Source organism: Heloderma suspectum, chromosome 4 (assembly GCF_057233095.1).
Source record: "Heloderma suspectum isolate Gila_16-S chromosome 4, 16-S_ref, whole genome shotgun sequence".
NCBI classification, from domain to species: domain Eukaryota; kingdom Metazoa; phylum Chordata; class Lepidosauria; order Squamata; family Helodermatidae; genus Heloderma; species Heloderma suspectum.
Genome location: NC_139461.1, coordinates 216485821 through 216505811, shown reverse-complemented (window position 1 = coordinate 216505811; position 19991 = coordinate 216485821). Strand labels below are relative to the sequence as shown.

At 44.5% G+C, this 19991-nt stretch overlaps 1 protein-coding gene across 16 annotated transcripts in view; it reads left to right on the top strand.

The window, feature by feature from the left end:
* Positions 1 to 19991, top strand: part of IL12RB2 (interleukin 12 receptor subunit beta 2) — a 72973-nt gene that overhangs the window by 8051 nt on the left and 44931 nt on the right. For 11 of the 16 annotated variants that reach the window (XR_014790514.1, XR_014790515.1, XM_084852266.1 and 8 more), the window contains 8 exons: positions 10591 to 10653; positions 12618 to 12690; positions 13313 to 13402; positions 13726 to 13766; positions 15067 to 15334; positions 16798 to 16912; positions 17451 to 17626; positions 19463 to 19605. Coding sequence is in view for 14 of the 16 variants with exons in the window: in XM_084852266.1 (XP_084708392.1) it covers positions 10591 to 10653; positions 12618 to 12690; positions 13313 to 13402; positions 13726 to 13766; positions 15067 to 15334; positions 16798 to 16912; positions 17451 to 17626; positions 19463 to 19605 (969 nt within the window). In the remaining 2 variants the exon portion in view is untranslated. Of the gene's footprint in view, positions 1 to 10590; positions 13403 to 13725; positions 13767 to 15066; positions 15335 to 16797; positions 16913 to 17450; positions 17627 to 19462; positions 19606 to 19991 lie in introns of all 16 variants that reach the window. The other 5 variants (XM_084852258.1, XM_084852270.1, XM_084852268.1 and 2 more) reach the window with 5 other exon arrangements.

Here is a 19991-nt window from a genome sequence, read left to right as displayed (position 1 = left end):
AGAGTGAGCAAGAGGCTGAAGGTCAGTCAAACATACGTGATGAAACCCAGGCCTACAAGAAGAAGAAGAGTGGTAGTAGTGGGAGACTCCTTGCTGTGTGGGATCGAGACCCAAGTATGTCGCAAAGACCCGTGGACTCGCCAGGTATGTTGTCTCCCAGGAGGACAGATTAGAGACGTGACTGAAAGGTTGCCTGCACTCATAAAGCCCACTGACAGGTATCCCTTTCTTCTCATCCATGTGGGAACAAATGAGACCGCCAAGCGGAGCTACGAAGAGATCACGTCAGACTTTGAAGCTTTGGGAAGGAAACTCAAGAACTTTGGGGCCCAGATAGTTTTCTCATCCATCCTTCCAGTAGTTAGAAGAGGGATAGAAAGGGAACGAAAAATACTGCGGGTGAATGACTGGCTACGAAGGTGGTGCCGACGAGAGAGATTTGGATTCTGGGACCACGGGCTATACTTCCTGGAAGATGGGCTGTTGGCTAGGGACAGGTTGCACCTCACAAAGGATGGGAAGAATGTGTTTGGCCACAGCATGAAGAACTTCATCAGGAGGGCTTTAAACTGAATCCTACGGGGAAGGGAGATGTAATGTTGGGGGTAACAATGCACGTAGGCTCGTGCACTGCAATGGAGAGAACAGCTCTGATAGCGCCCAATAATAGTCTTCAGACACATGTAGGAAGAAAGCCAGACTATGAAGCACATGGTCTTCGATGTCTATATACTAATGCCCAGAGTATGGGAAACAAACAGAACGAACTTGAACTCTTAATACAAGAGGGAAATTATGACCTGATAGGTATAACTGAGACTTGGTGGGATGACTCTCATGACTGGAATACAGCAATTGAAGGATATAACTTGTTCTAAAAGAACAGGAGGAACAGAAAGGGAGGTGGGGTTGCACTATATGTGAAAAATACATATCTCTGCACAGAAATACAGGAGGAGGAGCTTGGTAGCCCCATCGAGAGCATCTGGGTTGAAATAAATGGAGCAAAGAATAAAAGGAACCTGGTGGTCAGAGTCTACTACCGGCCACCCAATCAAGGAGAAGACAAGGATGAAACTTTTGAAAAGCAAAAAGCCAGTGTTTTAAGGAAGCATAATGTAGTAGTAATGGGGGACTTCAATTTCCCCGATATTTGTTGGGAGACAAATTCTGCAAAACATGGCCCCTCCAGGAAATTCCTGACTTGTGTGGCGGATAACTTCCTCCTACAGAAAGTAGAGGAAGGAACTAGAGGATTGGCTATCCTTGACTTGATCCTAACCAACAGAGATGACTTAGTCTTAAAGTAGCAGTTACAGGAACTCTGGGGGAAAGCGACCATGTTGTACTTGAGTTCTTGGTTCTAAGGGAAGCAAAAGCTGAGTGTAGTCAAACGCGTACCCTGGATTTTAGGAAGGCTGATTTTAATAAACCACAACAATGATCAGTAAGGTCCCATGGCAAGCGACGCTAACGAGAAAAGGAGTCCAAGATGGGTGGAAGCTTTTAAAAAAAGGAAATTCTCAAGGCACAATCACAAACAATTCCAACAAGAAGAAAAGGTGGAAGACAACAGAAGAAGCCAATGTGGCTTCACAAAAAGCTTAGGGATGACCTGAAAACAAAAAAGGACACATACAGGAAGTGGAAAGAAGGCCAAGTAATAAAGGAAGAGTACAGGCAGATAGCACAGAATTGCAGGGATGGCGTCAGGAAGGCTAAAGCTGAGAATGAGCTGAGGTTAGCGAGGGATGCTAAAAACAACAAAAAGGCTTTCTTCAGCTATGTGCATAGTAAAAGGCAGAGGAAAGAAATGGTGGTTCAGCTATTAAATAAGGATGGCAAAACGATAACAGATGACAAAGAAAAGGCAGAGGTGCTCAATTCCTACTTTGGCTCAGTCTTCTCCCAAAAGAGGGTCTATGAGCCCCCTGGCAAAGGCGAAGTACAGGCTGAAGGGGCAGGATTGCAGCTTGAGATCGATAGGCATATGGTCAAGGAACACCTAATTACTTTGAATGAGTTCAAATCTGCAGGGCCAGATGAACTGCATCCTAGAGTAATAAAGGAACTGGCAGAAGAACTCTCAGAACCGCTGTCTATTCTCTTTGAGAAATCATGGAGGACGGGGGAAGTGCCAGATGACTGGAGGAGGGCTAACGTTGTCCCTATCTTCAAAAAGGGTAAAAAGGAGGAACCTGGGAACTACAGACCAGTCAGTCTGACATCAGTCCCTGGGAAAATTCTGGAGCAGATGATAAAGGAATCCATCTGGAAGCACCTTGACAACAATGCCGTGATTTGTTGTTGTTATTGTTGTTCAGTCGTTCAGTCGTGTCCGACTCTTCGTGACCCCATGGACCATAGCACGCCAGGCCTTCCTGTCCTGCGCTCTCTCCCGGAGCGTGCTCAAGTTCATATTCATTGCATCCGTGATGCTATCTAGCCATCTCATCCTCTGCCGTCCCCTTCTCCTTTTGCCTTCAGTCTTTCCCAGCATCAGGGTCTTTTCCAGGGAGTTTTCTCTTCGCATTAGGTGGCCAAAATATTTGAGCTTCAGCTTCAGTATCTGTCCTTCCAATGAGCAGTCAGGGTTGATTTCCTTTAGGATGGACTGATTTGACCTCCTTGCAGTCCAGGGCACTCGTAAGAGTCTTCTCCAGCACCACAGTTCGAAAGCATCAATTCTTCGGCGCTCAGCCTTCCTTATAGTCCAGCTCTCACAGCCATACATTACTACTGGGAAAACCATAGCTTTGATTAGACGGACCTTTGTCGGCAAGGTGATGTCTCTGCTTCTTACTATGCTGTCTAGGTTTGCCATAGCTTTCCTCCCAAGGAGCAAGCGTCTTTTAATTTCATGGCTACAGTCACCGTCTGCGGTGATCTTGGAGCCCAAGAAAGTAAAATCTGTCCCTGCTTCCATTTCTTCCCCTTCTATATGCCAGGAAGTGATAGGGCCAGATGCCATGATCTTAGTTTTTTGAATGTTGAGTTTCAAACCAGCTTTTGCACTCTCCTCTTTCACCCTCAACAAGAGGCTCTTGAGATCCTCTTCGCTTTCTGCCATTAGGGTGGTATCGTCTGCATATCGGAGGTTGTTGATAATTCTCCCGGCAATCTTAATTCCGACCTCTGATTCATCCAACCCGGCATTTCTCATGATGTACTCTGCATATAAGTTAAATAAGCAGGGTGACAATATGCAGCCTTGTCGTACTCCTTTCCCAATTTTGAACCACTCGGTTGTTCCGTGTCTGGTTCTTACTGTTGCTTCTTGACCCTCGTACAGGTTTCTCAGGAGACAGGTAAGGTGGTCTGGTACTCCCATCACTTTAAGAATTTGCCACAGTTTGTTGTGATCCACACAATCAAAGGCTTTAGCATAGTCAATGAAGCAGAAATAGACGTTTTTCTGGAATTCTCTTGCTTTCTCCATGATGCAGCGAATGTTGGCGATTTGATCTCTAGTTCCTCTGCCTCTTCGAAACCCAGCTTGTACTTCCGGTAGTTCTCGGTTCGCATACTGCTGAAGCCTAGCTTGTAGGATTTTGAGCATCACCTTGCTGGCATGTGAAATGAGCGCAATTGTGCGGTAGTTTGAACACTCTTTGGCGTTGCCCTTCTTTGGAATTGGAATGTAAACTGACCTTTTCCAGTCTTGTGGCCACTGTTGAGTGTTCCAGATTTGTTGGCATATTGAGTGCAGCACTTTAACAGCATCATCTTTTAGGATTTTAAATAGCTCGGCTGGAATACTGTCATCTCCGCTAGCTTTGTTGTTACTAATGCTTCCTAAGGCCCACTTCACTTCACTCTCCAGGATGTCCGGCTCAAGTTCAGTGACCACACTATCATGGCTATCAAGGACATTAAGATCTTTCCTGTATAGTTCTTCTGTGTATTCTTGCCACCTCTTCTTAATCTCATCTGCTTCTGTTAGGTCCCTGCCTTCTTTGTCCTTTATCATGCCCGTCTTTGCACAAAACGTTCCCTTGAGATCTCCGATTTTCTTGAAGAGATCTCTAGTCTTTCCCATTCTGTTGTTTTCCTCGATTTCTTTGCATTGTTCATTTAAGAAGGCCTTCTTGTCTCTCCTTGCTATTCTCTGGAACTCTGCATTCAGTTGGGTATATCTTCCCCTTTCTCCCTTGCTTTTCGCTTCCCTTCTTTCCTCAGCTACTTGTAAAGCCTCATCAGACAGCCACTTGGCTTTCTTGCATTTCTTTTTCTTTGGGACGGATTTCGTTGCTGCCTCCTGAACAATGTTACGGACCTCCGTCCATAGTTCCTCAGGCACTCTGTCTATCAGGTCTAATCCCTGAAATCTATTCCTCACCTCCACTGTATATTCATCAGGGATATGATTTAGGTCATACCTGAACGGTTTAGTGGTTTTCCCAACGTTCTTCAATTTAAGCCGAAATTTTGCAAGAAGCAGCTCATGATCTGAGCCACAGTCAGCTCCAGGTCTTGTTTTTACTGACTGTATGGAGCTTCTCCATCTTTGGCTGCAAAGGACATAATCAATCTGATTTCGATATTGACTATCTGGTGACGTCCATGTGTAGAGTCGCCTCTTGTGCTGTTGGAAAAGAGTGTTTGCTATGATCAGCATGTTCTCTTGGCAAAACTCTATTAGCTTTTGTCCTGCTTCATTTTGTACACCAAGGCCATGCCTGCCTGTTATCCTGGTGATTTCTTGACTTCCTACTTTAGCATTCCAATCCCCTATGATGAAGAGGACATCTTTTTTTGGTGTTAGTTCTAGAAGGTGTTGTAGGTCTTCATAGAACCGATCAACCTCAGCTTCTTCGGCATCAGTGGTTGGGGCATAGACTTGAATTACTGTGATGTTGAATGGTTTGCCTTGGATTCGTACTGAGATCATTCTATCATTTTTAAGATTGTACCCCAGTACTGCTTTTCCCACCCTTTTGTTGACTATGAGTGCTACTCCATTTCTTCGAAGGGATTCTTGCCCAGAATAGTAGATATGATGGTCACCTGAATTAAATTCGCCCATGCCTGTCCATTTGAGTTCGCTGATTCCCAAGATGTCGATGTTCAATCTTGCCATCTCATGTTTGACCACCTCCAGCTTACCTTGATTCATTGATCTGACATTCCAGGTTCCTAAACAATATTGTTCTTTACAGCATCGGATTTTCTTTTCACCGCCAGACACATCCACAGCTGAGTGTCCTTTCGGGTTTGGCCCAGCCGCTTCACTCTTTCTGGCGCTACTTGGAAATACCCTCTGCTCTTCCCCAGTAGCATATTGGACACCTTCCGACCTGAGGGGCTCATCTTCCGGCGTCATCTCTTTTAGCCTTGTGATACATTCCATGGGGTTTTCTTGGCAAGAATACTGGAGTGGGTTGCCATTTCCTTCTCCAGTGGACCACATTTTGTCAGAACTCTCTGCCATGACCTGTCCGTCTTGGGTGGCCCTGCACGGCATAGCTTATGGCTTCACTGAGTTACGCAAGCCCCTTCGCCACAACAAGGCAGTGATCCATGAAGGGGAATGCCGTGATTACTCGAGGCCAACATGGATTTGTCAAAAACAAGTCCTGCCAGACAAATCTGACCTCATTTTTTGATCAAGTAACCTCCCTTGTAGACCGTGGGAATGCTGTAGACATCATATACCTCGACTTCATCAAAGCTTTCGACAAAGTGCCCCATGATATCCTGATGAGCAAACTAGCTCAAAGTGGGCTAGATGAAACAACGATCCGGTGGATCCACAGTTGGTTACAGAATCAGACTCAAAGAGTGCTGATCAATGGGACCTTCTCAAACTGGGGAGAGGTAACGAGCAGGGTACTGCAGGGCTCAGTCCTGGGCCCAGTGCTCTTCAACATTTTTATTAATGACTTGGAGGAGGAGATGCAGGGAATGCTGATCAAATTTGCAGATGACACAAAATTGGGCGGGATAGCTAATACTTGGGAAGACAGAAACAAAATTCAAAGTGATCTGGATAGACTGGTGCGCTGGGCAGAAAACAACAGAATGACATTTAATAGGGATAAATGCCAAGTTCTGCACCTAGGCAAAAGAAACCAAATGCATAGTTACAAGATGGGGGATATGTGGCTCAACAACACTACAAGCGAGAAGGATCTTGGAATTGTTGTCGATCACAAGCTGAATATGAGCCAACAATGTGATGTGGCTGCAAAAAAGGCCAATGCTATTTTGGGCTGCATTAATAGAAGCATATCTTCCAAATCCCGGGAAGTACTAGTTCCCCTCTACTCAGCACTGGTTAGGCCTCTTCTGGAGTACTGTGTCCAGTTCTGGGCACCACACTTTAAGAAGGATGCAGACAAGCGAGAGGGTTCAGAGGAGGGCAACAAAGATGATCAGGGGACTGGAAACAAAGCCCTATGAAGAGAGACTGAAAGAACTGGGCATGTTTAGCCTTGAGAAGAGAAGACTGAGGGGAGATATGATAGCACTCTTCAAGTACTTGAAAGGTTGTCACAGAGAAGAAGGCCAGGATCTCTTCATGATCATCCCAGAGTGCAGGACACAGAATAATGGGCTCAAGTTACAGGAAGCCAGGAAGGCTGAACATCAGGAAAAACTTCCTGACTGTAAGAGCAATACGACAATGGAACCAATTACCTAGGGAGGTGGTGGGCTCTCCCACACTGGAGGCCTTCAAGACGAGGCTGGACAGCCATTTGTCAGGGATGCTCTGACTTGGATTCCTGCATTGAGCAGGGGGTTGGACTCGATGGCCTTGTAGGCCCCTTCCAACCCTACTATTCTATGATTCTGTGATCGTCACCTGCCACTCCACTCAGAATCCCCTTTCCCCTCTGTTCTGAGCTGCAATCCTCACAGTAGCTGTGGGTTGAAGGGGAATAGATTTTCTCAACAACAATATATAGCTGTGAGCTGCCTATCCCTGTTGTAATGGCTCAACCCAGCTGCCTGAGTTTTTGGACCCTCCTTGGGGGCATGGCTATGAGGGCTGCAATAATAACAGCTTGCACTTCAAAAGTTTACTACTATACCACTGTGCAGCACATATTTAAAACTGAGCATATCCAAAACATTTAGGAGCATTTCAGTTTCTAAGAGAGAAGAAATTCCTTCTGTGTGAAACCTCCCAAAATGAACACATAATGGTAGCCACTTAAAAGCTGACTGCATGATGTCTCTACTGTGAGGGAAAGTGATTGTTATAGCAGGGTAGGTAGAAGGTGGATCAGGATGTATTGGCAGATCTCGGGGTGATTTTCAGTAGGTTAGCAACAATTTCTGACTCCAAATAGTTTAATAATAGCAAGTAAAAATGCAATGTGGAAAAAGAAACCTGTCTCTGACATGGCTTGTAATTACTTACCTCTCAACTTCGGTGTTCCTTACTTGTAAAATACAAGTATAAATTGGTTGCCTTTGAGTAGGTCTTTGTGCAGCTTTGCTGGCAAGTTTTGAGTCAGAATCCCTGATTTGTAGTCACTCAGCTGTAGATTTGTAGTTGTATATGTCAGTTAACCTAGTGTATGGCTTGTGGGATTCAGTAGGTAATTGCCTCTGCTCCTAAGCCCCGTTTTGCACCTGGCTCTACCCACACCTGTGTTTTGCACCTGGCTGCAGCTGGTGGACCTCAAGCTTCAAATAAAAAGTAAAGTAGATCCCCCCAAACTAAAGCCTTTCCAACTCAGCTCTGTAGACTCTGACCATAAAATCATTACCACCCCTTCCAGCCTCCTGAAATTATAATGGAGCAAAAGAATGGCAATGCTGTAGTGTGTAGTCACAAGGCTGGATATTATGGACAGCTGCTTCCACCTGTGGTTACAGGTACCACGCAGAAAGCATTTACATGACTGGGGAGCCACCCTCAAAGTCAGCTATCTGAATCCACCCAAAGGAAGGCTCAGAAAGCAAAAACCCTACATTGTGCCATTTCCGTTTTAACACACCTTCACATGGCCTTAAAAAATGGAGGCGCTTCTAGCTGAAGAAATATAGTATAAAACCAATACATGATTTGATAATAGTGCATCACTAATAGAGCCAGTGTGGTGTAGTGGCAAGAGTGTTGGACTAGGAGCTGGGAGATCTGGGTTCTAGTCCCCACTCGGCCATAGAAGCTCACTGGGTGACTTTGGGCCAGTCGCACACTCTCAGCCCAACCCACCTCACAGGGTTGTTGTTGTGAGGATAAAATGGAGAGGAGGAGGATAATGTAAGCCGCCTTGGGTTCCTTGCAAGGGAAAAAAGGCGGGGTATAAATGCAATAAATAATAATAATGCATCAGCCATTAAGATAGTGATGGCCACCAATCTGGATAGCTTTAAAAGGGGGTTAGACAAATTCCAAGAGGAGAAGTCTATCAATGGCTACTAGTCCTGATGGCTCTGTGCTACCTCCAGTACCTGAGGCAGTATGTCTGTGTATACCAGTTTCTGGGGAACATGGGTGGGAGGGTGCTATTGTGGGTTTCCTACCGGCAGCCGGTTGGCCACTGTGTGAACAGAATGGACCCTTGGTCTGATCCAGCATGGCTCTCCTTATGTTTGCATGTTCTTAAGAAAAAAATCTGTGATCACAAGTGTTTCAGATGTATCCAAGGAGGCAGAGTTCCTGACTGTCAGTCCTTCATAGTTCCAATGAGAATTTTAATCTGCATTAGTGAGAGCAGACATATGGGAGTGGAGTGTCTTCAGGATGCGCTAATATAGAGTAACTTGCTTCTGCTGCTGAGGTGGTAGTGATACAAGCCCGTATCAGAGGCAATGAGCCTATGTACACCAGTTGGGTGCTGTTGCGTAGGGTGCTGTTGCGCTCATGTCCTGCTTGTGGGTTCCCCGTTGACAGCTGGTTGGCCACTGTGTGAACAGAATGCTGGACTAGATGGACCCTTGGTCTGTCTTTTTATGATCTAAAGTAGCCAAGCAAATGCCTTTGGGAAGTTCATAAGCAGGATATGGGTCCAAGAGCACCCTCCCACCTAGGCCCCCCAACAATGCCTATTACTAAGAGGCACATAATAATATATAGCCATCATGACCAGTAGCTACTGACCTCTGAGTAGACTTCCATATCACTTAAAGTTAATCCTAAAGCTGCTACATGAACTGCCTCTCATGTTCTTAAGCTAAGTAACTAGAAAAATGGCTGTCACCATTGTGCAAGATTCACTTACCCACAACTGGGTAGGCTGTATTGTCATGGGATTTTCTCAACTTCCTAACCACTGAGGGGAAATGGTCACTCATACCATGCTGGCAAAGAGTGTGGCTGCAATTTGGTTGGGGATTGACCTTGGTCAGAACCAAAGGACAGGAGGGGCCTGCTACCAGGATAAAGGCAGAGTGGCAGAAGGAGGGTAAGTTGAGTGAGAAGAGAACACAACAGGATGCAAGAGGCCTGAAGGAAAGAAAGGCAGGCACTTAACAAGGCAGAATGACTGAAGGACAGAGCAAGCAGTGGCTGAGTAGCAAGAAACTGAAGAAGCAACGAGGAAAGGATTGGGTCAAAGAGACAGAGGGGTCAGGTAAAACCTCACCTAGGGTTTAGGAAAAAGAGGAGCTATTAGTTATAAGTGGAAGGAACCAGGGCTGGCAGTCAAGGGTAGATATGGTTGGGAACCAGCCAAGGGGCCATAACCTAGCAGGGGTGACAAGAGCCCCCTGGGGTTGCTCCTTCTCTTAGTCCATCACCTCCCTCATCACAATCTGGATGCACCTGATCTCGGAAGCTAAGCAGGGTCGGCCCTGGTTAGTACTTGGATGGGAGACTGCCTGGGAATCAGGCTTCCTGCACTGAGCAGGGCTTGGACTCGATGGTCTTGTAGGCCCCTTCCAACCCTACGATTCTATGATTCACTTTTGCAGCCTGCCAGTTCACCTGCCTCTCGCTCCTCCACAGGCAATGGTGGTGAGGAGGAGGAGGAGCAGTAGGGGCCTCCTTGCTCATTGGCTCTCTGACTGTCAAGCAATTAAGTAGTAGCAATAGCAGCTGGTGATAGTGGCAGTGAGAAGATAGACTCGCTGAGGGGACATTGGAGGTGTCTTGGCCAAGAGCCTTCAGAAGCCTGGGGCAGCACTGGCAGGAGCATGCAGACAGGCAGAGGAGGTAGATGGGAAGGAGGACCATATGGGTGAGGGAGAAAAGGAGACGCTGAATTTCATCTGTTATTCAGCCCAACCGAACCTTTGGCTGCAGGTGACTCATTGTACGCAGATGTACAAGTCACAAAGGTAAAAAAGAGGAGCTTCCATTTTCCACCAGCAAGCCTACGTATGTATGTTCCCTTCACTCATTTGGAAACTTAAGCGGGGGGAAAAAATGTCCGTGCTTCCATCTCGTTTCAGAGGCTTTCCTTTTAGCAGTGCAATGTGTTTTGTTGTTTCTGTGTGGGGCTGCTAGATTTGAACTTGAATGAGACATATTTAGCCAAGCACACTCATGGGTGGATTGTGTTTTCTTAACTCGAGCTGTTTCACGACCATGGTTTCACCCGCAAACAGAAGGCTATGTCAATTATGCTTATAACAAATGAGACAATTCAATTTGTTGGAAAGCACATTACTAATGAGTTGTCTCATTGTTTACAGTTAATTATCACCTACAGCACAGATAGAATCCACAAGCATCTGAAAGCTGAAGCAACCGTACAGGTAGGCTGGACAACATTTCAGCTTGTACTTTAAGAACAGAACCCACAAAGGTTTTGTTGGCACAGCTCAGTAGAGCAGAAAGACCCATTTTGAATTCCACTTCCTTGCCACATTGGCATTTTCAGCAAAGACTGCCAGGACACTGCTGTACATGTTTACTCAAATGTAAATCCTGCTGAATTCCATGGAATTTACTCCACAGTAAGCATACATACGATTGCAGCCGAATTCATTTACACCTGCAATTCCTCCAAATGATTCAAAGAATAATTCTTCAGTATAGAATATTTTCTGGTGATATACAATCAGTGCCGGCTCCAGGTTTTTGGGGGTCCTTGGGCAAAACACCCTCAACGGGCTCCTCCCTCAGCAAGTTCTACCTTCTCACCACCATTGTCACCAGCTGCTATATCTCCTCATCCTCTTTCTCATCATTGCTACTGCTTGCTTGCTTGACTGGCAAAGAGCCAGTGAACAAGTAGACAATGAAAACTACTGCTCGTCTTTCTTACTACCACTATTGTCTGAGCCAGAGCGAGAGGCAGGTGAACAAGCAGGATGCAATGGTGAAAAAAAGGAGGGGGCTCTCGTCAGTGGGCCCCTGCTGGGTTGTGGGCCTTGGCTAGTGCCCAACCATGCCTACCCTTGTCACCAGCCCTGTCTATAACAGCCTTCCCCAACCTACTGCCCTTTAGATGTTTTGGACTTCAATCCCCATCAGCCCCAGCCAGCATGGCTAATGGTTAGGAATCCTGGCAGTTCTAGTCCAAAGCATCTGGAGGGCACCAGGTTGGGGAAGGCTTTAATATCATTTATTTTCAGCCATTTTGGCACAGCAAACAAAATGGAAGTTGTGCCATTTAATAATCCCTCACAAATTAACATCTACATAGGGATTCCCAGTCTTCACCAATAGATGTTGGCTATACTCTCAAATATTTTGGGCACCTAATGCGAAGAGAAAACTCTCTGGAAAAGACCCTGATGCTGGGAAAGATTGAAGGCAAAAGGAGAAGGGGACAGCAGAGGATGAGATGGCTAGATAGCATCACCGATGCAATGAATATGGACTTGAGCACACTCTGGGAGAGAGCGCAGGACAGGAAGGCCTGGCGTGCTATGGTCCATGGGGTCACGAAGAGTCGGATATGACTGAACGACTGAACAACAAATACTTTTAAATGCAGCCCGCTTTCTCTTCCATTATCCTTGAACTTCCACTTCACAGGCCTGGAGTGGACAACAGCACTCTATAGTAGGCAGGGGAGAAGCAGGAATAAAGCAGTGGTACAGCTAGGTCATTTTAGACCATGGACTTAACAGTCTTACAGGGGCCCTACGAAGCACACAGCTAATGTCTCTCTTCCCTCTGTCCCCCAGCGCCATTCCATGCTTTACGTTCCTCATACGATAGAGCAAAACAACAACTAAACTGTTTGCCAGCCCTGATTTTAAAAGACAACAACTTTGAGCACGTGCACTTTCACATTTTAAACTGAACTGACTAAAATTATAGCACCATCATTATAGCACTGGGCTGTGGGGGGCTGGATTCTGACTCTAAGGTCCTGCCCTAGCTGTACCACTGGGTCAAAGGACCAGCAGAGGAACAGAACAACAGTTTCCATGGTTCAAACTAGCTTCTGTACAGGCACTGTTTTCCATAGAGCATCTGGCAACCCTACCCAGCATCTCTGGAAAAACAAGGACTAGGATGTTTTCTTAAACAAAATTCCAAAATCCGTAATAGGGCAATACATTTATTAGACTGACACAAAGGTGACAAAATAGTGTGCAAGCTTTTGATTTCTCCCGAACTCTTCAGCATATTATGTGTTGTGATGGTTTTAGGTTGCACTTAGGACTATCCCAAGGGCTGCTGGGATGAAGAAACAAAAAATGTTGATCCTCCATTTTTCAAAATATACAGTTAATCTGTTACCAAGATCTGTCTCCTTCATTAGGCAAAAAGTTCCTTGGCAGGTGGAAAACAGAAGAAAAGAGCAACAGACAGTTTTTATATTAACAAAACTGGAGGTAAGTTTAGATGGTGTACTACGAGGTAAAAAAAAGAAGTAAACAGAAGCTTTAAGTGTTATAAAATATACTTCCCTCCAGTGTAGAATCCCAGCCTTGTATGGCTAAACTTGGCATAGCCAAAGTCACACAGAAAGTGTTTACCTTTACTTTTTTAAACAAATACAATCAAAACCTGATATGACCATTGGAGTGACTTTCTTCTATGTTAAGTTTTAGCAGTCATGCATCCAGAAAAGAAACCAGGGAAATATTGCTCATGAACCAGAAAAGACACTGGGGAAATATTGCACATGAACCAGAAAAGACACTGGGGAAATATTGCTCATGAAAGGCAAGAATATGAAGAGAAGGGAAACCCTAGAATGGAGCAAATGGTATCTGAGCACTAGGCTCCGCTCCTAGAAGGCGCTCCACGTTTCATCATACCATGCTACTGTTTCTTGTTCAACCCAGCGGCTCAGCACTGTGCTGAAAAGTCCCAGGAACTTGGAACATGGGGGCTGAGGAACGCTAGCTCTCTGTTCTGCAAAAGGCCCTACAACTGATAATTGCACTTGATGACTTGCTAAAGGGTTATTCTCCCTGCTCCCACACTGACTGTTAGTCTATTTTTAAACAGGGCAACCCCCTGCCCCAGCAGAATCCATCAAGATGTTCTTTACAGGAAATGTGCCCTTAAAGGTTTGGCTTTTGGTGCATGTGGGATTAGGTAAGTATTGTATTTCCGTAGCAATGGACCTGGATTTGGGGATGGGGTGGCCATGTATCCTACACTTCAGAAGACAGTCTTCTTGTTCGTTAGCCATGGGTTGTGGCCAATGTGTGAACCGGGTCATTATTTCCAGTGACAGAGGCAGTACGCCTCTGTATGCCAGTTGCTGGGAGGTTGCTCCTGTGCTCCTGTCCTGCTTGTGGGCTTCCCACAGGCGTCTGGTTGGCCACTGTGCGAACAGAATGCTGGAGTAGAAAGGCCTTTGGTCTGATCCAGTATGGCTCTTCTTATGTTCTTATGACCTTTTTTTAAAATTCTAGGAGTATGTTTTGGGAGATCAGAAGAATGCAATGACACACAGTTGAGTAGCATTTCTTTCCATTTTTTTTTAAATATCACTTTTGTACACATCTGAAGAGCCTGCTTTTATGTTGACATGGGGGCTTAAGAGACAGGATTCCTGTATTTTCCAGGGTTACTTCCAGTTATTTTTAGTTGTGTGCTAAAAATGGTGGAAGCTGTCTGTGGGCCTTAAGGCTTGCCATCTTTTTTTGTCCTGGCAATTCAAGAGGCATTGCTTTTCCTGGCATAGAAATGCAGTGATGTGAATAACATCACCTGTTGAATATCTACCTTCCAAGCAATTGTTAAATGCAGAGGAATCCTGCAAGAAGAAAATGACAATTCTATTGCTTTTAGACTTACTGCACAAGTAAATGACTCCACTGGGATAAAAGCACTGGAAAATCTTTGTTCAAGCTGAACGTAACACAAACTGTATAATTTCTATATCTTCTTATAGATCTAAATATGTATAGAAGTCAAAAGTGAGAGAAGCCAGAGCAAAGAGTGGGCAGACTTTGCAGGACTGCATCTCCCCCCTGCCCCGTGCCACCCCACATTAAATTAGGCTGAGCATCACATGTGGCCCACAGGTTACCTACCCGTCTTATAAGGTAGTTACCTGCTTCCTGTGTTACAAGTTTGGAACACTAGGCTTGCCAGCTCATCTGCCATGGCAAAACATTGGCAAATGAAGCTGCAAATTCTCCCTTTCTTTACAACAGGCAAGGCTCAACAGTCAAATCTGGCAATCCTATGTGACATGAGTGTGCATTGGATAGCATATTCTATAACGTTATGGCTACAAACGACAGAGACAAAGGCAACAGGCGCATTGATACAGCAGAGAAGGGGGGACATGGGCCTTTGAATCTAAATGGATAGTTAAGAAGCAGGTACAGGACTGGGAGAGACTTTACGGCAGCCTCCCCAAACCTGGCAGCCTCCTGGTGTGTTGGACTACAAGCCCCAACATCACCAGCCAGTGTGTGAATGGGTCAAGCTGGCTGGGGACAATGGGAGTTGTAGTCCAACATATCTGGAGAGCACCAGGTTGGTTTAGGGCAATAATAGGGCAATATTAGGGCAAAAAAAGAGGGACACCTTTGCATTTGGGATATAGTTGCCAAGGTCAGGATGACTGGTACAACAAGTAAGGAAAGCATTTATGAGGGCATTTTGTTTTCAGCATGAAAGGCCAATTTGTGACACCATTCTTCTTGGGACAGGGGGAAATGTCTGGGATCCAAATCCAAATTATTTCCTAATATACAGAATCACTGCAGTGCACACACAGTGTTTATTTTCTTCATTACAAGGGAGGCATGAATGCTACTGGCATATATATGTTGCACGGATCAACAGTGACTCTGTCCTGCTGGCTGAACAGTAGCGGATGGTGCAGTTTACAGGACACACACAAGATATCCATTTTACAAAACCACTCAGAACTAAGCAGCAGCAATGGCCTTTCAGTCAGCGCTCAAGTTTTTCTTCACAGATTTGGGAGGCAGATGTTTGAATGCCAATGTCCAATGGGAAAGAAGCCATCATGGCTCATATGTGGAATTTACATTTACGTTGGAAGTAAGATGATGTTTTTGTTTGTAAGCATTTTGCCTATGTTAACAGACTGGATGTGATTGTCAAAAAAACACAGCATGGCAGCAGGGGTGGGAAAATGTAATAGTAAGTCTGTTCCAACCTTCCCCAATCTGGTATTTTGGACTCCAAATCCCAGCATTCCAGACCATTGCTGGCTGGGGCTGCTGGGAGTTCAAATCTAAAACATCTGGAGAGCACCAGGTTGGGAAAGGTTGGTCTATCCCATTATTTTCTACCTTTGGAGTTCTTATATTGGACCAAATTGACCTCGTATATCTTGCTCTTGCCTAGCGTTCTTGCGGATGGAAGTATATTGCCATCGGTTCAAGATTGTTTACAGAAGAATGGGGAGCGCATTAGAAGAATGCAGTGTTATCCCTTCTCTGTACTTCTGTGTAACTCCTATTCATTTCAGTGAGCCTTGTGGTGGAGAGATTCCTGGATTGCACCCATGGGCACAATCCAGCCAATGTTAAGCACCTTTAAATCCTATTTTCAGTGGAGGGTATTTAAGCTTGTGCTTTACTCTCTAGCTGAATCAACCGGGCTTCGCTTGGCTGGTCATGCCTGTGGTTTCTAGCACTTGTGCAGTGCACAGGCATTAATTCTCTCTTTTCAAGAAAACTGTTGCAGAAGGATTCTGTTATTTAATAATATCTGTTCCAAAGCCTTAGGATAAAACAGGCTACAGATCAGACTAACTTAGGGTCTCACCCCGTTTGAAGTTTGTGCAATAAACATGCTTTTATTGTGCGTAGTCTGTTGTTTGCATTCCCTCAAGGTCTTAGAGCGTTTGAGCAACGGATATAACATTTTACAAGCACTTTTGCACCAAGGAAAATATTATCGTCTTGAGACAGTAATTCTAGTGCTGTAGAGATTGCTGTGTGGAATGTGTTCATATCTTTCATGGGTGCCCATGATATTATTGTTTCTAAGAAAATTTGAAAAAAAGATGTACAAATCCACTCCTCTGGCTATGCCCCTTTGAGTAAAGTTTTTGGTTGTTAAGAGTTCAAAATATATATTTTCAGATTCTGAGCTCTTCCCACTCCTCACACACTGTGCAACTCCTGTACTAGGAGCACACAACTAGCTAGATTTCTTTGTTAAGTGCTAAACACAGGAATAAACCTCTTCCCCATCATACAAATATACATCACCAGTATTGAATGTGGAAGAAATATTGCACGACTGCTAATGAAAAGTCACTTGCAACATTTAGTCGAGGACCCTACATAAATCTCCTATAACTCTGGGTCAGCAGTACAGTCATTTGCTCTTAGCACATTACTTTTCTCATAATATTATTTTTAAATGAAGTAAAGCAAATAGGAACTATTTGCAGACATGTATTTCCAAAGGGCTTTAAAACAAATTCCAAGTTATTGATTCATATGAACAGATATTATACCCCAGTTCCTGATCAGTTGTCTCTTTTTAAGTTCCTCCAGACCAGCCAAAAAATATATCCTGCATCCAGTATGGAAAAAATGGATATACTACTTGTTCGTGGGACAAAGGACGTTATACCTACCTTGATACTAACTATAGATTACAGTAAGTTTTACTTGTGTCTCAGCTTTCTCTGTACTTGTGTTCACTCACTCACTCCTGCACATCCCAAGAGTGGCCACTTATGAATCACCACAAAAGAGGACACTGATTTGCATAACATTTGCATATGCTAATATATATGTATAGATGCTAACTGAGAAATAATTATTCTGATCTGAATAGATATACAGTACATCTCACCATAGTAGGGAAGCCTGACCAGGTGACCTGTGCTCCTTGTTCAGTCTGCTGTCCAGATTCTGTTGATGGGCAACTCACAGCCCACCTCTTCTTTCTGACAGCTCTTTATTTCTATACCAACTCAGAGGGGGCAGCCCTTCAAACAGAGGATGCCTTCGAAACAGAGGACTGTTCTTTGGCAGCCCTTCAAAAATAGAGGACTGTCACATGGCATTCTGTTACTGTCACACAATGTTACATAGGCCTGAAATTAATCTAACTCAGCAACAGAGCTACATCCTTTTGCCTAACAGAAAAGGGACATTCAGACTTTTCATCCAGGCTTGGCTTTCCATTGCAGGCTAACAAATGGAATCACCAATAGAACATTTTTGCAAGAGGACATTTCCACCCACGGCTCAATGGACCTCATAGAAAAGTTGGACTTCAAATCTATTTACACAGTTGTGGTCATTGCTACAAATGGATTAGGGAAGACTTCATCCCAACCAATTCAATTCACAGTAATAGACATAGGTAAACCTAAGGAATTTGTCTCAAATATGTTCATCCTATTTATCTGGCACCAAAGGATTTCAAGAAAATATTGCCTTGAATAGAATTCTCATCGTCCTATTCCCAATCAAATCAAATCCAAAGGAAATGAAGCCTTTGCTCAGTGGGGATTTTCATTTTCTTTTCTAAACAGTACCCCCCCCCCCCTTTTCCTGGCATATCCGAAGATGCTTCTCAAATTTGGAGAATGGTATGGGGGAAAACATCAGAAGTAGACGTTGATGAAGCACAGATAGGGGACTGTTAGGTGGAATCTAATTAACTTGTTCTGCTAACACAAGTACTTCCATCAGTGGAACCCCCTCACCCCTGCACCCCCCTCCCTGCAGTTCCCCCTCCCCCTTGCAACCCCCAGTGCACTCCCAAAATCTGCTCCTGAGAGTTGAGGGACCCCCCGGAACAGATTTTGGAGGGTAGAGGAAATATAGGGATGGAAAAGAGGAGGAGAAAGTCCCACTGTGTGAGTGGAAGTCTACTTGCGCAACATTGGATTCCGCCCACTGTTCAGAAATGAGTGTGAATGTTGAAGAAAGAGAGAGAGAGAGAGAGAGAAATGCTCAACCTGAACCATTGTTCAATAGAGATGTGATAGTGACTTATTCCCTCAGCAACTGTGAAATATGAATTTGTGTGAATTGGAGCAGATTCACGCAAAAAAACACAGAGTGTAAGGGACTGTCTGTATTTTTTTTTAAAGCCATGACAACAGATAGCCCATATGAATGGATCATGTGAGGGCTTCCCTATGGACCCAGATTGCAGTAGGATGTTTTTTGTTCATCCTGTTTGTTAAAATATTTGCAATGGTACCATCAGCAACAGTGAGGTGAAATCACTCTCCCTCATCCTGTGGTCAGAGACCACAGGCTTGCTTCTTTCCATCTCAGTCACAGGACTGGCCCAAGATATTATGCTGAATGAGGCAGAGCAGCTAATCCTCCCCCCACCCCCTGCCCACCCCATTAAGGTGCGTAGTACCCAAGGCCAGCCAAGTTATTTTGCCATCTGTGGCAATAAATCCCACCAACACCTCTCCTCCTTGCTGGCAGTAAAAATGAAATAATAACAAACAAAATAAGCTAACCATTTGCTCTCCTTTCATGACACCCAAAATCTGCTGCCCGGGGCAGCCAGCTCACTCTTCCTAATGGTGGGGCCAGCTCTTCTCAATCAGATAAATGAAAAATAATGTGGGAGGTGCGGCTGTTAATTTGTTTAGATTTGTGAGTCATCAGTACACCTGCGAGAATATCAGTCTTGCTTATAATGGAGAGAACGCTGGAATAGAGGATAATATAGAACAGAGATATGTAGTAATGGGAATCTGTAGTGGCTCCAAAATTCATAAATTTCATGTGGGGTTAAACAGAAGATGTTTTGTGAAGCCACTGAGTTACTGAGAGTCATCATTCTGGGGATGGCAATAATCAGTTTCCTCTGATCCACCACTTTAGAGGGCTGGGAATTGAGATCCTCAGTAAACAGAGCCTGTCTTTGAGATAATTCACAAGAGAGCAGCAATTCACGACCCACCCACACACCCCAAATCAGGCAGAGATAACTTCCATGAGCAGAGCCTTTTCTTCATGGAAGGTCCCTTCTTGCAGAAGGCAGATTCTGGATCCCACCCTTTCCTGGGAGTCAGGCTTACTTCTGAATGCTTGACTAGATGGGCTGATCTGGCAGGATCCTAGGTTGTTACTAGTATTGAACTGAGCTTTCTGTGCATTGCCACTGGTCATTTGAAAAATATTTTTGTGTTTTTCTTTTTAATGTATTTTTGGTCACTCAAATCAGTGAAGCCTCATTCTCCAGTGGATGTCTCAGTGAAATGTGATGGTTTTTCTGCAGCAAATTGCACTGTTTTGTGGCAAGATCAACAAGAGACGCAACACTTTAAACTGAGATACCGACCAATTCATAGTAATTCCTGGACCATGGTAATATTTTCTAAATGTTATATTATTAACGTGGTACCCATATATGATGCCCTGGTTATTTACAGAAATAATTTCAAGTTTTCTTTCTATACCCATCGTAAGCCTCCCATTTAGATAGAACTAAAAGCATGGGATAAATACAGAGATATAGATCCCTAGAATATCTCCCAGGATAACATGCTAGCAGATAACGCTGAGTATGCCAGGCCTGTTCAAACACTGAGAGAGAGAAAAAGCAGGAGTAGCCAAAAACACACACCACACATTTCTAATTCTGCAGACATTCCAATTTCAGGGCACGAATATGTGCACATCTGTATAGACTCACAACCTGACATCAGTACTGATAGAAGCAGGTGTCATAGAACATACCTGGGCTCCAGGTT